General features: G+C 46.6%; 1 protein-coding gene across 1 annotated transcript in view; it reads right to left on the bottom strand.

Moving 5' to 3' along the window:
* The window catches only part of Crym (crystallin mu), a 15,656-nt gene that overhangs the window by 2,534 nt on the left and 1,486 nt on the right, over positions 1-11,636 (bottom strand). The window contains exons 3-7 of the mRNA XM_005351157.2: positions 10,171-10,233; positions 8,724-8,825; positions 7,030-7,213; positions 1,709-1,830; positions 976-1,060 (exon numbers count right to left, since the gene is read on the bottom strand). Coding sequence (XP_005351214.1) covers positions 976-1,060; positions 1,709-1,830; positions 7,030-7,213; positions 8,724-8,825; positions 10,171-10,233 — 556 coding nt within the window. The remainder of the gene's footprint in view (positions 1-975; positions 1,061-1,708; positions 1,831-7,029; positions 7,214-8,723; positions 8,826-10,170; positions 10,234-11,636) is intronic.

The following is an 11,636-nucleotide window of genomic DNA, read 5'->3' as shown; positions in this document are numbered from 1 at the left end:
TGAGATAGGGTCTCTTTGTATAGTGCTGGATGTACTGGGATTTGCTATGTAGATCAGACTAGTTTTGAGCTTACAGAGATCTGCCTGCCTCTACCTCCCTAGTGTTGGAATTAAAGGTGTGAGCCGCCATGCCCAACCATCCAGAGTACTCTTAAAACTGCAGTGAACGTTAAAGTTTCTGCTGCTCAGGATGAGGAAGTATGGAAGATGTTGGGCAGGCAGTAAGCACTTTTGAGGGGTCCCAGTAGTATCCATTTACTAACCATTTATAATTAAAAATTTTTAGTGTAATGGCTGATTATTACTCCAGTTACCATAAACATCTATTTATTTAAATGTGGCAGAATGAGAGAGTTTATCCAATGGCAGCCTTTCCCCTGTGAGTCCACCCTTCCTTCATTGCGACTCCATTCACACTGGTCTGTACAGTTTGGAACTCCTCATGCTTGCCCATCATTGGCATCATTTGGGAGGGGAGGGGAAATGAAGGGTCCCAGGCTGTATACTCCCTATCTCGGTCTCCCTTAGGTCAGGTCTCTGTCACTTCTGGTTAGCTGTTAACAGTTCTGCTCCCTGCTCTCTTCCTTTGACGGATATGGACTTCTGAATTAATTTATGTCTAACCCAGTAAATCAGTTCAACACTGGCTCTGTACAAATTTTTTTTCTAATATAGCTCACTGATGTCATAAGAACTCAAGGTGACAGATGCAAATGGCTCCGAGACGTTAGGTCACTTGCCTAAGGTCACATAGCCAGCTTGTGATATAGAAGGAATCTGATCCTTGACTGCCCGAGGCCAGAGTTCATAGGCTAAACCGCACCACCCAAATATGTAAATGATTGATCCAAATGACGGACTTTGCAACGGTGTCCTAACCACTCACCCACCGAGCTTGGTAACCCATTCACTTCTCCTTTCACTGCCTTGTGCTCTGGTTGGATTTGTGCCCAGGGAGCAGTTTGTGGGGCTTACCCAAAGACTTGAACACCGTGGTCTTCTCACAGAGTGCAGGCTTCGCTCCTGACACCACTTCTCCGAGCTCAGCGAAGATGTCAGCCTGTGAAACAAATGCATGCTACCTAGGACTGAGGCACCAGCCCATGCAGGGCTGGCTTCTGCGGTCAGTGGAGGCTATTCCTGAACTGGAGAGAATAAAAAGTGCTTTTTAAAAAGACCATCTGTGAACTGGATGGTGTTAGGAAGCCTCGGCCCTCTGATAACCCTTTGGGGGGGCAGCACCTGTGTTCTTCATTCCATGGACACAGATCACTGTGTCTGGGTAGCTGCCTGCCAGGTCCCTGTCCGTGAAGAAACTGATGTGCGGTTGCCTGACCTTGAACTTCGGCAGCCTCTTGTTGCTTACCCATCCCAATTATAAGTGGGCATGGGCAGTCAGGGAAACATAATCTTATCGCGCTGTCATGTCGGAAAGGTTTCCAGGCTACAACAGACTTCCCATCCCTCTGCCTTATTGCACAGCAAACTGGGGGAAAAAAATCAACTCTTCCTCCAAGCAGAAGGACAAGAAGACACATGTCACAGCCATATGGCTATGTTTTTCTAGAAAAAGATTAAAAAGTGCTACACGATGTTAGGATTGTATTCCTCACCAGAAGGTGAGGTGACCAAGGTCCAGAGAGGAAGACAGTGAAACCCTGGGAACCAGACCAGGGCCAGCCAATGGTCCTGCCCGCAGGAGGCTCACCCCTGACAACAGAACATCTCCTGACTCCTTCAGCGCGGCCTCCCGGGAGTCCACATACAGCACCGCTTGCTTCATGAGCTCGTCATCCAGTTCTCGCCAGTCAGGTCTGCTGGCTCCGACAGCTACGGGATAGCAAAACAGAGTCTGAGCCCAGGAAAATCCTAGATAGGGTACATTAATAGATAGAGTTGAGCAGAGGGCTAGTTGGGATATTTAGATTAGAATTCCTTCTCATTTCCTAGACCAAGGCCTTCCCAATCAGAAGACAGAATTCTTGTTAAATAGAACACCTACCTTTTTTCTTTATTCTTTTGAAAATTATTTGTGTGTGTGTGTACAGTTGCATGTGTGCACGCAGATGCATGTGCGTATATGTGCAGGTACATCTGAAGGTCAGAGGTTAAGGGTATTGTTCCACAAAATGGCTAATCCACCTTGCCCCTCACTGAGCTTGCTGCTTAGGGCGAGCTGGCTGGCTAGTGAGCCCTAGGGATTTTTCCATTTCTACTTCCAAGCGCTGAGATTACAAGCACATGCCTCCATGCCTGGGGGTTAAACTCAGGCCCTGCTGCTCGTCGTGAGCCCTTTCAGGGCAGAGCCATCTCCAAAGCTCTTTTCTACCTCACACGCTACTTCATTTTGTAAGATTTCAGGTCACTTAGCAGCAGTCAGGTTTGGAAAAGATTTATTTCGTTATTTTAAATCTACATGTGTGTCTGGTGTGGGTATGTGTATGTGCAGGTGCCCGAGGAGGTCAGGGGTCAGATGTTCTTTAGAACTGGATTTCTAGGCAGTTGTGAGCCACCCAACATGGATGGAAAGAGCTGAACTCAGGTCCTCTGCAAGGACAGTCCACACTCCTAACCTCTGAGCCATCTCTCCAGCACAGCCTTTACGGGTCAGGCAAACACTGTCCATGCTGTGTTCTCTATGTCTGTGCTATTCGTGGACCCCACGTACTCTTCAGTGTCCAAGTCCATTCGTAGAGGCACACATGGAAGCTGCGAAGAGCGAAGGGTCCTGCTACCCAGCTCATCAGTGAATCTGGGTCAGAGAGAGCCCTAGGCTTTCACTCAAGAACCTCCTCTTGCTGGGAGTGACGGCAAACTGTAGAAACCACACAATAGAGAACCACCGCTTCTTCTCATCAGTTGGTGTGCTCCCCAGTCATCCCTGTTCCTCGCCTGAAACTGTTTTCTTCTGTAGTCACAACAGAGAGCCCAGTGTTAAGCCCACAAAAAGGCCATAACAAAAAGACAACGGGGAGGGCTGTAACTAAAGTTCAGCGGCACAGCACCTGCCCTGCCCTGCCCTACCCCGCCTGTGTGAGCCCCGAAACTCAACCCACAGTACCGCCAGAAAGGGGAGATAAAAAGGAAACCTGGACTTTAGATTGCCTTAGCAAAACCAAAACTGATTGATGACGGGCAAATGACCTAGTGGGTAAAGCACATATCATGCACACGTGACCATCGGAATTGAAATCTCCAGAATCTGCGGAAAGCTGAATGCCATAGTGCACATCTGGAATCCCAGTGGGCCTGTGTAAGGAAACAGGTGAACCTCTGGAGCCCCCTGGGGCAGTTAGCTTGGAGAACACATAGGTAAACAACAAGAGATGCTTTCTCAAACAAAGTGGGAGCCAGAATCGATAGCTGAACTTGCCCTCTGACTTCCATGTTTGTGTAGTGGCATGCACGTGTGCATGCACACTTTTTAAAAGAACAGGAAGAGGAGGATAAGGAGGATCAAAAGGAGGAGCGGAGAGGAGGAAGAAAAAAAAAACCCAAACTAACTAAACACCTCACAAACTGGCTGTTAGGTCATTGGCCTTGTCCCCTTGCAGAGATTGGGGCAATGAATCCAGTGTATCGCGCCTCCTGTTACAAGGACATAGGATAATGCACAGGCTGCAACGAAAAGCCTGCGGAGTCAGGAGGAAATGAGCAGGAGCAAAGCCAAGAGGGACTAGAAATGTTGCATTCCTGGCCACACGGAAGTGAGTGTGTTCTTCTCCAGGGGTCTGTCCTTATCCAGCCCCAGCTAATGGCTATTCCATATGAGTGCATAGCTACTGTTACCAGACTACCTTCCATCCCCACTGTGTGTGAAGAGCAGCAGGAAATCTATTTGCATACGTTATTTCTTGATTTCTCTGTAGTCCAAGCAAAGCTGTCTGCTGTCTGGAGCCAGCACCAGGGTAGCAAGCTAGTCTTTGAAAATATGATAAAGTTTTAGCCAAATCCAAAGCAACATTTATATGCTTTCTTGAATTGTTGTCCATTTCCTCGTGTGTTCTCTTTCCTGTCACTCTGAGCTCTGATTTTCAGAGAGCTCATCTTCAAGACTGTAGGAGGGGGAGTCTACAAAACAAAAGTACTCACTAATGAAGCTTGTAAAGAAATCATAAGGTGGTGGGAAAAGCTTCCAGTGTCTGGGGCTACTCCCGTCCCTGCTTTTTACAGACAGCCATTGCCTCCAGTAGGATGAATTCTCAAAAGGCCATGTGAGGCCACTCTGGTGGATGTAAATGCTCCAAACCACAAGCCATGAGTCTGACCCGGATCGGCACTTGGCCTTGCTTCAGTGGGGCTAGAAAGAGTGAAGATCTTGGAACCCTTGCTGATGGCATGAATGGGATGTGGGCCCTAGGAGGAAAGAAGTGTGCTATGGGGGAGATTAGAGCCAGGCCTGCCCTTTAGCAGGGCTATAAACAACTAGAATCTGTCCTTGGAGTTCCACTGTTATTACCAGGACTTTAATGAAGTGTATTTGAGGCTAAGTGAAAAGATAAAGACATTTTCTCCTTAGGTCAAGGGAACGCAAAAAGAAGTATCTTGACTCTATATCAGGCCATCCCCTTCAAGAAATATATAGATATAGAAATAGCTAGCTAGCTAGATATTAGATAGATATATGATAGACAGACAGAGAATGAGTATAAAGGACTCATTATAGCTGGTTTTGGTGGTGGTGGAAGGTCCTTAGGAACTGAGAGTAACCTAGGTCCTCTGTCTCTAGCATGTGGGACTGAATCCTGTTACCACACCAGCCTGGAAAAGCACCTTTGAGACTAGATGAGGTTATAGCCCTGCGAACACAGATTTCATCGTTTTGAGACTTTAAGCAGAACACCAGCCTAGCCTTGAGCGGATTCTCACTGTTTAGTATTAAGTTTGAAAAACAGAATAAAATCAGTCAGCTGCAGCTTTAGTTCTGCCCTGGGGAATACATTTCATCAAGACCTGTCCCTCTGGATGTCTCAAGTCCTTCCAGACAGTTTTGATCCCAAGAGACACACCTAGACCCACCTTTTACCTGCCAACTAAGCCATCTCTTGGATGGACCTATATCCTGGCATCATTTTCCTGCAGACCGAGACCTTGACTTCAGTTTGACCTAGTCTTCTAATTGTTGTGTTCACTCCCCTCAGGGCCTTGCTTGTAATCTTCTGTCTGGTTGGAGCACCCTGTCTTTAGCCTTTGACGTGACTTGCTCTTTCTTATCATTTGGGTTACAACCTCAAGTCACCTCCCCAGGCGGCTCTTCCAGTAAGTAGATCAGAAGGATCTGCCTCAGCTTCCCCCTTCTGCTTCCACTGCCAGGCTCTTCCAGTGTCCTCTTTGCTGCGCAGGCTCCTCACAAGCAGAATAAAGCCAAGAGAAAAGCCTTGACCTCGGATGCTCTGTTTACTGTGGCATCCCCCAGCAGCTCGAACCATGGCTGGTGTGTGGAGTAGAGGCACTAAACACTTATGAATGGACACAGAATCTCTTGGTTTGACTCCTGCCTGCTCATCCACCTATGTGTGCGGCGCTCTCAGCTTCTGAGATGACAGCATGCTCTTGTCATTTCATGGCAGAGCACTGCTACTATCCTCAATCCTTGGCCGCTTGTCTGCCAGGCAATTGAAGCCAGACTTCTCATTGGAAGATAATGTTAAGTGCTATTCAGAAGTCTGGGCTCTGAGGACAGCCTACCTCAGTTCAAACCCAACTTTGCCTCCAAGAATCTCTGACTCTTGAAAGTTACTTAATGTCTCCTTGCCTTGGCTTATCCTCCTATAAACTAGGGGTTATAATAACTATCGTTTCTTATCTTAAAAGGTTGTTGTAAGGGGTAAGTGACTATATATAACATATATACATTACATATATTAACATATGTGTATTATATATACATATAAATTATGTATCAGAGAGGGTTGTGGAGATATATCAAACAGTAAAGTACTTGTTATGGAATTATGTACCCAACATCCAAGTAAAAACTGGGGTCATGGCTATGCATATCTGTGACATTGTGGGATGGGTGGGCAGTAGACAGAAACAGGTGGTTCCTGGAGTTCTCCAGCCAGCAATCTAGCTAACTAGTGAGTGTCGGATGCTGTGAGAGACCTACCTCAAAAACAAGATGGAAGACATCCAGTATCAGCCCACACACATACATAAACTACAAACATTTATGGGTACTCATGCACAGAATTCAGGACAGCATCTACGATCGCTAAGCATTTTATATAGCCCATTTCTTACAATGATCTCTAAGGTTATTTGAAGATCTTCAGAGGCCCCAAGTGTCCTTAAGTTGAGAATCCTCACCCCACCTCCTGTTCCATAGATTAAAAGCACCCATATGTCATATTAAATCCTTTCTGAGCTGTAATTATTTTTGGAAACTGTTTATAGTTCAACATGTTAAAAACAAACTATTCAGGCCAGAGCGGTGAAGCAGGCCTGTCATGCACGTCCTGGGAGGCACAGGAGGGAAGGTCACAAGTTCAAGGCCCACACAGAGGAACTTGGTCTCAAAAAACCATTCCAAACACAGCAAAATGAAACACTGTTTGTCCCCAAGACTTGAAAGTTGTCACATTAAAGAATGAAGTTGTAGCTGACCATTTGTGGCAATATTCCATCCCACAAGACATTAATTGGTGAAACATTTGCCAGTTTTACATTTAATTTTCTTTTCACATTTTGAAACACAGTTTTTCAGGCCTTTGGCTTTTTGAAACAGGTTCTCTGTAAGTAGCCCAGGCTAGCCTTCAATTCTCCATCTTCCTGCCTGCACTTCGGGGTGGGCTCATTCATTTCTGATACCCTTAAAAAAGCAGGTACAGAGAGGAATGGGGATAAACACCTATAATCTAAGCACTCAGAAGGCTGGGGCAGGAGGATATCAAGTTTAAAGTTAGTCAAGATGTATAGCGAGACCCTGACTCCAAGAAAAAAAAAAATCAAACCAAAGTATTTGGGCATTCTGTATGATGGAGAAAGCACTTTGGACCCAGTCTGCGAGCATGAAGCCTCTCTACTCACCATTGATGTGAGCTCCAGGCTTCACCCATTCACCAAATAAAATGGGCTCTGTTGCCATGGTGACCGTGATGATGACATCAGCACCAGTCACAGCCTCCTGCACCGATGAACAGACCCGAACATCTCCTTGCACTGTGCTTGCAAACTTCTCTGCATTTTCCCTAGTGCGGTTCCACATTCTCACCTTAGAGTGGGTAACAGAAAGGGACACTGGTGTGTTTCTTCACTGCTAATGCCACGCCAGCCCACACTGCTCTGAGATGGTGACAGCGGTGTCTTAAAGAATGAACATTTCATCAAGGTCACAGCATTAATCCGAACAGGTATCTGCTCAGCCAAATGGAAACGGCCTCTCCTTTAGAAAAAGTGGACACTTTCCAGTTTCAGGGCAGGACACTGCTTTGATGGCTTAATGATTACAGGGAAGGGTCTGGAACCACGCAGGCTTGGCATGCAAGACAACTCCTTCTTTACTTTATATTATTCCTGCAATGATTTTTCCCTCATTCAGCCTCAGCCCACATCTGTGAGATGGAAATGACAACTGGGCAAAGACAGTGTGGAACTTAGTCTGAATTTGGAGGTCTGGGTCAAGGTTTCCGCAGATACAGGACTCACAAAAAGACAGCTTTGTCATGGAAGAACTCCATCAATGAAGTACAGAGGAGGATTGAAAAGCAAACATTTTTAGGTGAATGGTGTAGCTGATAAAAAGAAAAATTGTCAAAGTCATGAAATCCTGTAAGGTGCTAGGGTGGAGGTTGACAGGGGCTGGCAACCTTGAGAGCTGAGCTCTTGTGAGTTTACTAACATTCGATGTTTGGCTCAGAGACTGAGAGCCTTTAACTAAAAATAAGGTCCAAAGACTCTCTCTCATCGGGAGGCATGGTAAATAGAAAAACAAGCTTTACATGTAAGCTCATCAAGCCAGGCAAAGGGGTCAACATACCCAGTGGTAAGTCACTGGCCAGCTGTGCCATCTTTTCTGATAGGAAATGGTACAAATATTACACAAAACTTAGATAATCTGCAGCAGTGATGTGGGAACCATTGATGAAAGCACAGGATACATAACTGTGTGCAGCCTACAAGGTTAAAGCTCCTGTAAGGTGTGGGTGAGAGCAGCCCAGAAGCTACTTGCCTGTCTGTGAAAACAGCTAAATGGCTTTTTCTTTTTTCTTCTTCTTCTCAGTCTTTATTTCTCAAGACAGCAGTATTATTTTTATCATAAAATGCATACTTTGCATTGCTTCCACCTCTCTCACAGGCATACATTAAAATGGAAAAAATGCATCATTAAACATTTCCTGAGAAGCAAGGCCATGGCAGGGCAGCAGGGGGAAGGTGGCAAGATCTGCGGATGGCAGTGGAAGGCGGCTGTGCTCACCAGGCCTTGCCCTGATTCTCAATTCACAGCCCGAAATTCTTAAAGCCTCCCAGTAAGAGAAGCACAGGGTGGGGCTGGAAGTGCAGCTGATCCCCGAGGTGTCAGAGAATCACTTGGGTGGCTGGTGGCACTCCCAGGTGTGGGTCCTGTGAGCCACGAGCCTGAAAAGAGGTGCTCAGGCTGCGTGGGGAAGACGTAAAGGTGAGGGTGATCTACATTGGACTCACCCACTGTTTGCCCATGTTGGGTGGTACCTAGAGGACCCCTGTCCCATCTTCCCCCCTCCCCAAGCTCCATCCTTACTCACCTCCTTGAAGGAGAACTGTTCTGTGAAGATCTCATAATGACTATATGCCTGGACCCCAGCCCCAAGGATGCACAGCACCTCGCTGTCTCGGGGTTTCAAAAACTGAGAGGAAACAGAGTAGCAAAGGTCAGCGGGTGAGAACATCAGGTGTTTGAGGCTTCAGCCACCCTCAAAAGCTGGTGGACACCATGGAGATGCCACTGTTTCCATTTACCCTCTGTAGAGAGGGGCAGGAAGACGGGAGCCTTCACCGAGTGCCTACTGTGTGCCAGTGCTCAAGTCTCCTGATCTCATTTGGTCTGGACAAAAACCCTATGGGATGAACACTCCTAGTGTGTGTGTGTGTGTGTGTGTGTGTGTGTGTGTGCATGTGTGCACATGCCCGTGGTAAACAGAGGCCAACCTTAGGTGTTGTTTCTAAATAATCTAAACACCTGATCTGCCATGCCAGCGCTCTCCTGGGTCATGGCACTTCTGCTATGCATAGGAAAACCAGCATCCCACACCCTCATCCTTCTTAAATTAATGAAAAAAAAATCCAGATTACAATTATTCCCCCAGAATCCCATTTTCCTCTACAGCCTTTTGAAATATGGTCTCATTATGTAGTCCAGGTTGTCCTTGTGGCAATCCTCCTGCCTCATGCCCAACTGCTGGGACTGTAGCTGTACACTGTCCTCCCAGATTAACATCCTAGTCTAAACTTCTGTTTTTAAAGCGATACCCTCCACAAACCCTCCCCCTTTCTCATGGGGGTGTCACTATCACATTTGCTTGACCTTCTGCCTGCTGTGGTCCTGCAGTGCCTCACTCACTGACTTCAGTCCTCTCTCAAATGACACCCTGCCAGGGAGGTCACTTCTGAATTGCTTGGAGCATCATCTTTTTACTCAGAAACAGCGGTGTGTACCTGTCGACCTAGCTATGGGGGAGGCTGAGGCAAGTGAACCACCTGAGCCTAAATATTCAAGTCCAGCATGGACAACATAGTAAGGGCCTCATTTCAAAAAATAAAAAGTCATTTCCACTCCAGTATTTTTTAACTTCGCTTCATTTCGTCTCCCTAACATACACTATGGGTTTTGAAGGGTATTATTTTTTCAGCAAACTCTAAACATACTAGCAATTATTCCCTAATTAATAAAAAATTATGAAATAGTTAAACATGCAGTAACATTTATTAATAATTAGTATATAATACATTAAAGAGCCATTTAATTTTTTAAAAAGTCAAATCAGTTTCCACTTTAGCTTTTGAGACAGGAGAACGGGGGAACTGTGCATGGAAGGTGTTTGGGATTGTGTGGCACACATTCAATAGCTTTGTGAATTACTGTGCGCACGCAATAACCCATGTTTGGTACACGGAGTCCCAGTCGTGAACAAAGTCAGACAGTATGTTCCACATTCCTCCCCTCTGCCAGCACAGTGTAGCCACTGGCCTTACCTTCGTGGCGATGGCAGACACAGCTGCTGTTCTCTTTGCAGTTATGACATTCCCATCCATGACCTTGGAGGAAGAAAAGACAGTGAGGAAGGTGCCATCCTAGGATGGAAACCCCAGAGGAGCAGCTCTGAACTGCAGTGAATGGGGGGGCTTAGGGCCACGCTCAGATCTGTTCCCTCCCCTTAGGAGGGCTTTGAACACTAATCTCTATTGACTGGACTCTTCACCTGTAAAAACAAGGAGGGTGCCAACAGCACAGAGGGCACCGAGAGTGCTAAAGACATCTGCGCACAGGGAAGCCACTGCGCACACTGCACATCACCCTTTTTGTTTCCTTGCCCTAGGGTTCTCAGATCTCCAAGCTGAGGGGAAACTTCAGGGATCTGATTGTCACTTCACATCGCAGGAGCTTTGGAAAGGCATTGTTCCCAGAGTCAACCTTCAGAATGACTCGGGCTGACTCTCTGGCTTGGGGTATGCACCTCAGTTGTCAAGATCTTGGGACCCTTTCCTGGCACAAGGAAAGCCAAGGAAATGAAGTCCCCAGGGGTGGGATCAAGCTACCCTTGGTTTCCAAGGCTCCCCAGGAGGTCCTGATGCCCAGGGAGGGGTAAACATTTTGCCTGGCTGACAATAACTGCCACCCTTTCACTCATCTTGGCTGACTCTCAAAAGACAAGTGTTATTATTTGTTATTATTCTCATTTTACAGGCAAGAAGCTGAATCCTGGAGCTACAGAACATTCAGCAAAGTCCCAAAGTCCTGCCATCTAGTGCAAAAAGTGGAAGTCCCAGAAGTGGGGATTCATTGTCATCATTGTCCTAGGTAGCATAGATGCTGTTGCCACTGGGTGAGCACAGGTTGGGAAGGAAGAGCTAGATACTCATCCCTAGTCGGAGTCTGGGCAGACTCCTTCAGGATTCATACACTCAGAGGGAAGGAAAGGGGGTTTGAGAGCCTGCTGAGAGTCCTCTAAGAGTCAAGGGTATCACACCAGCATCCGTCAGATGGGGTCAAAGAATGACCTTAACTTACAAGCTGTGTGACATCAAGTCAAGGATCTCTACTGACCCCAACAAAAATGAAAGGGGAAGCAGCAGGCTGATGCAGGAAGATCACGTATGTGAGACTGGCCTGGGACACAAAGCAGACAGACAGACAGACAATGCATAGAACCTAGGCTAGGACTGGATAAACCATTGACTTAGACGGAAGAGGTTGAAGTCCAGCCTTGCTTAGTAGGGGGAAAGTTGAGCAGTACTGGTGGCACTCACTCCTAGTCTCTGAAGTGGGGGGAAGAATATTATGTACTTCCTGGGTGGTTTTAATTATACAGGTAATGAGCTTAGAACCCTGCATACACACACACACACACACACACACACACACACACATCCCTCTGTCTCTGTCTCTGTCTCTGTCTCTGTCTCTCTCTCTCTCTCTCTCACACACACACACACACACA

The sequence above is a fragment of the Microtus ochrogaster genome, chromosome 8 (assembly GCF_000317375.1).
Source record: "Microtus ochrogaster isolate Prairie Vole_2 chromosome 8, MicOch1.0, whole genome shotgun sequence".
Taxonomy (NCBI): domain Eukaryota; kingdom Metazoa; phylum Chordata; class Mammalia; order Rodentia; family Cricetidae; genus Microtus; species Microtus ochrogaster.
The sequence above is the reverse complement of the archived record's forward strand: the minus strand, read 5'-3'. Positions and strand labels throughout refer to the sequence as shown.